The 4,193-nt window shown below is 52.9% G+C and overlaps 1 protein-coding gene across 1 annotated transcript; it reads right to left on the bottom strand.

Moving 5' to 3' along the window:
* Positions 1 to 374: 374 nt before the first annotated feature.
* Positions 375 to 3,892, bottom strand: LOC100905652 (vicilin-like seed storage protein At2g18540). Its single transcript, XM_003737342.2, has 6 exons — positions 3,815 to 3,892; positions 3,018 to 3,189; positions 1,657 to 2,435; positions 1,355 to 1,514; positions 1,129 to 1,228; positions 375 to 995 (listed from the first exon to the last, which is right to left on the bottom strand). Exons 1-6 carry the CDS (start codon positions 3,890 to 3,892, stop codon positions 824 to 826), a joined length of 1,461 nt encoding a protein of 486 aa, XP_003737390.1. The 3' UTR covers positions 375 to 823.
* Positions 3,893 to 4,193: the final 301 nt, after the last annotated feature.

The following is a 4,193-nucleotide window of genomic DNA, read 5'->3' as shown; positions in this document are numbered from 1 at the left end:
ATCTAGCGGGTTGTTAATGTCATCTCGTATCACAGTTGGAACAGTCAATGTACATTTCCGATAAACGGCATTTACCTAGATGAGATTCATCACAAACATATACATACAAGGATAACAAGGGTCATCTCTATCTGCCGGAAGAGCGGCATCTTTGTACGATTGTGCGAAATCCGATTCCGAATGACGACCACTTTTGTACATGAACAAGCTTACACACGCTCTCCACGCCTTTATTACACTCTTCTCTGTGGGAGAATTATTGTATGTTGTGTTCGTCTTCCGTTATCTACATGACTCGGTGGACCGAGAACTACTCGAGAGCGATCGGGTCGGACTAAGCTCCTCGAAATCGCGACCAGATGCTAAATGCTGTCGTGGCCTTCTGGATGAGGGAAGAAAATTCTGGTCGAAGGATGATCTTCAACCGTTATGGAAACAATGTACCTGCCGTCAAGCACCTTGAGTCGCAGGCTGGGCCGGGTCCACGAATTTCGAGAGGTATGAGCAGAAGCACACACAACGGATCGATGGAGTTCGTCACTCCTCGCCGTCGCTTCTGTCGCACCCGTGTACTACGAGGTCGTTCCGTTCCCTCAGCTTAGCGAGCGACCTTCGTCCCGCGTTTCTCTATGCAACAATTTGTTTATTCCCCTTAGAGTAAAGTTGTTCGAGAACAAAATTCCAGCGCTGCGTTCGGACAGCAGCCGATTTCTGTGTTTGCTCTGAAAAACGTTCCGCGCGATGCCGGCGCCCCGATGAGAGCTCGCGCGCACCGACTCCTCGCATCATACATACGCAGATCGGTCCAATTTCTCACGATAGATCACTCCAGGCATACCACCTTCTTCGACTTCGAGCTACTCGACCCAGTGCTCAATGTTCCACCGAGGTTGATATGAATTTTCAGTTTCGGATCCAACGTTGGTCGATTCCTGACTTTGAACTTTACCTGAGCTGCGTCCGCGCCCGACTGTACTGTTCTCGGAGGAGATGAGCTGTAACGAAGGAATCCTCAGCGTCGTTCGCGTGAAACCACGACCCCCTCTCCTTGAGACTGCTACCCATCACAGAGAGGGGTGATCGAGCCAATTCTTCGTATCAGGTTCAGATGCATGATTTCAAACTGACCTGTTGGTGCTTATGTGCCCAATACGATCCTTTATACTGCCTCTAGACGCTGGTGGAGGGCCCAGTCGGGACAGAATTGTCGGTTTCGAGAGCGAGTCGCCTGTGGATCGAAGACAATTACACTGAGTACAGAAGCGCTGGCGAATGTGATCGCGGAAGTCTCGCAAGATTTCGTTCTTTCTGAAGCCGAATCATGATACTTCGTAGAGGGAGAGCGGAAATTTACCCGTGTCTTCATTCTTAGGCGAGAAACGTTTGACGCTCAGTTTCGGTTCCTTCACGGGCTCGCCCAATCGATCTTGGACTCGTCGAGAATCGTCGGTGTCCTCTACTTTACTAGTCGGTGACTTTTTGAGCGAGATGACTTTTTGCGAGGGCTTCAGCTCCTGGAACGATTGAACATCGTGCATTAGCCTCCTTTCACCTTTCTTGGGCATCTCTCTCCCATTCATTATGGATTCGACCTCATGAACTTTCTCGAGGGTCCGCAGGAAATTCTGCGAATCTCTCCAACGGGTCCTGACTCACCTTCTGTAGGAATTTTTTCTTCCGGGCCTCGAGACGCTCTCGATCGACTTCCGATATATTGTTATCTGAATCGGTGTGCGTCCGAGGCTTCGAGCTCTTGGATTGTGCCCGGACCTCGATTTTGGAGTTGCTCGACGGACGCTCCGGTTTCGGCGAAGGTTTCCGACTCGACTTCCTCTTGCTCTTGTCTTTTTCCCGACTTCGACTTCGCTTCCGTTTCTCGGTGACGTCACTTTTATCGTCATCTCTCGATGCCTTGCTCTTCCTTTCCCGATTCTCTTTCTTATCGATTCGTGCTGATCGTTCCCGTCGAGCATAACGCGGAGTGGTCTCGGGCGACAACTCTTTCCGATACTCGTCATGTCGATTGCGGCTCCGATTCTTTTCGGCATGCTCGCGTTCCTTGAAGACCTCTTCAGACCTTCTCTTCTCCGGGCCCGGGGAATTCGAAGATGGTTGACTCGCGACGACAGCCTCCGGTACAACGGGATCGACGAAGAGGTCGTCCATGTCGTCTTCAGCCTGGAGAAGTAGACAATCTTCGTCTTCCATCCGATCTACGTCTCCGTCAGCGACGGTAACGGTAGGCTCTTGGCTATCTTCGTCGGGGGACTCCGTCTCGAGGGCCTCAGTCCTCGCGGTCGTCTCTTCGGTTTCCTTGAACAATTCGTCCAGGAGCGACTCGTTGCAGCTCTCGTCTTCGCTCGCCGCCGAATCCTCGAATCTTTCGAAGCGCCCTTTCTTGGAAGGAGCTGGCCGAACGACTTCGTGCTCTTCGGCTGCGGGAGAAGGCGACGCGCCTCGTCTCCTTCTCGGGGAAATGGCCCTCCGATGGCTCCCTGATACCGACGGAGCCGTCGGGGAAGCTTTCCGCTTGTCGCCATCGCGTCTCACGGGTTTACACTGACGAGAACTCGACGAGTCTCGCAATCGTCGCCGCGGTGAAAATCTCCGCGGTGAACTCCGAAGCGGCGATCTCCTGAGTGGGGGCGACCTCTGCGGGGAAGACCTTCGAACGGGACTCCTCAGCGGGGACATTCTCGGGGACCTTCTCGTGGGCGACAATCTATGCGGGGATCTCCGACATGGAGGAGGCGATCGACGCCGTAATGGGCTTCTGCGTCGCGGCGAATGGGATAGGCGTCTCGGTGAATATGACCTGGGGCTCAATCGTCTCTTCCACGAATGATGAGACGGCGAATGATGTCCTCCATTCGCATGGTAAGGCGACGGTGAACGTCGATGGAGATTAGCTCGCGGCGACCATCTCGACGAGAGCGGCGGCGATGCTTCTCGGGACCGTCTTCGGTGATCGTTGGGACTCGGTGACCGTTCCCGCGAGAATCTGCGGGTCGGAGGACTGTTGCGGAAGTCGTTGACATTGTCCTGGGGCTCTATCACGAGTACGTTGTTCCGTTGCACTATCAAGGCACGAGGTTCTTTCTTGAGCTTCCGCTGCTCCAAGGTCTGCAATGCCGCGTTTCTCAGCGCAGCTAAATCGTCGTCTTCATCTCCTTCATTCATGGTGCATGCCTGTTGAAGAATGAACTCGTGAGGGGTGCTTTCATTGATTTCTTGCGTCGAGAGGACACATTCATGTATATCGGACAAGTGGAAGCACATGATTGACAATGAACATCCGGGAACACCATTCGCTTTCTGGTTTCTAGACGCCATTCGTCGGGATGCCAATCGCGGCGCCCTGCTGTTTCGGCAAACTCGGAAATTTCGGTCGTGGAGGACGAATCGGTTTAGGTAGCCCGGTACTAAAGGCATGGGAATGGGCCAACGACAACCTTCACACGCCGTGTCCGATAGGATTCCGGATGTTGCTTCCAAAACACTCGAAACGACGGCAACATTTTAATTCGGGCAGTAATGGTTCTCCGAGTTATTCCGTGGGAACGAGGGGGTGAGACAGATCTCCTAGCAATACCTCCAGGACATGCCCCCTGAGTATTCGTGGGATTTAATTCCCTCCGATATATTCAGACAGAGCTTCGGTATCTGCTTGTTCAAGTAGAACTTCTTGAGCAAGGATACTGATACCATTCCCCGATGGGTCAGATACTTCCTTGCGAGCATGGACGCTCATGTGTTCTACAACAGCTCATGAGAGTCTACAACAGCTCTATCGATCAGCATAAAAATCACTCACCGTATTCGCCATTGACGCGGTTGATCTGTGAATGTTGTTCATATGATGGTTTTGTTGATGATGATGGCTAGCTGCCATCTTGTTGTTAAAACCACCACTGCTGCTGCGGTACCTGGCTACCGAACGTTTCCGCTGCAGCTGTTTGACGGATGGACCAGCGAACGCTCTTGCCGCGTTCCACCAGCAGTCGCTGCAATGGGTATTGAGCAACTTCACCGAGCGAGGGCAGGAGCGAAGGCAGCAGCACACACCGCCGAAAGCAGCCGCGGCAGAATTGGGATGTTCACAACAATAATAAGAGCAACAGATCACCAGCGGGGCGACGACGACGACGACCACGGAGCAGACGGACTCGATTTGAATGTCTTGGCGCCGAAAG

The sequence above is a fragment of the Galendromus occidentalis genome, unplaced genomic scaffold (assembly GCF_000255335.2).
Source record: "Galendromus occidentalis unplaced genomic scaffold, Mocc_1.1 scf7180000075500, whole genome shotgun sequence".
NCBI lineage: Eukaryota > Metazoa > Arthropoda > Arachnida > Mesostigmata > Phytoseiidae > Galendromus > Galendromus occidentalis.
The sequence above is the reverse complement of the archived record's forward strand: the minus strand, read 5'-3'. Positions and strand labels throughout refer to the sequence as shown.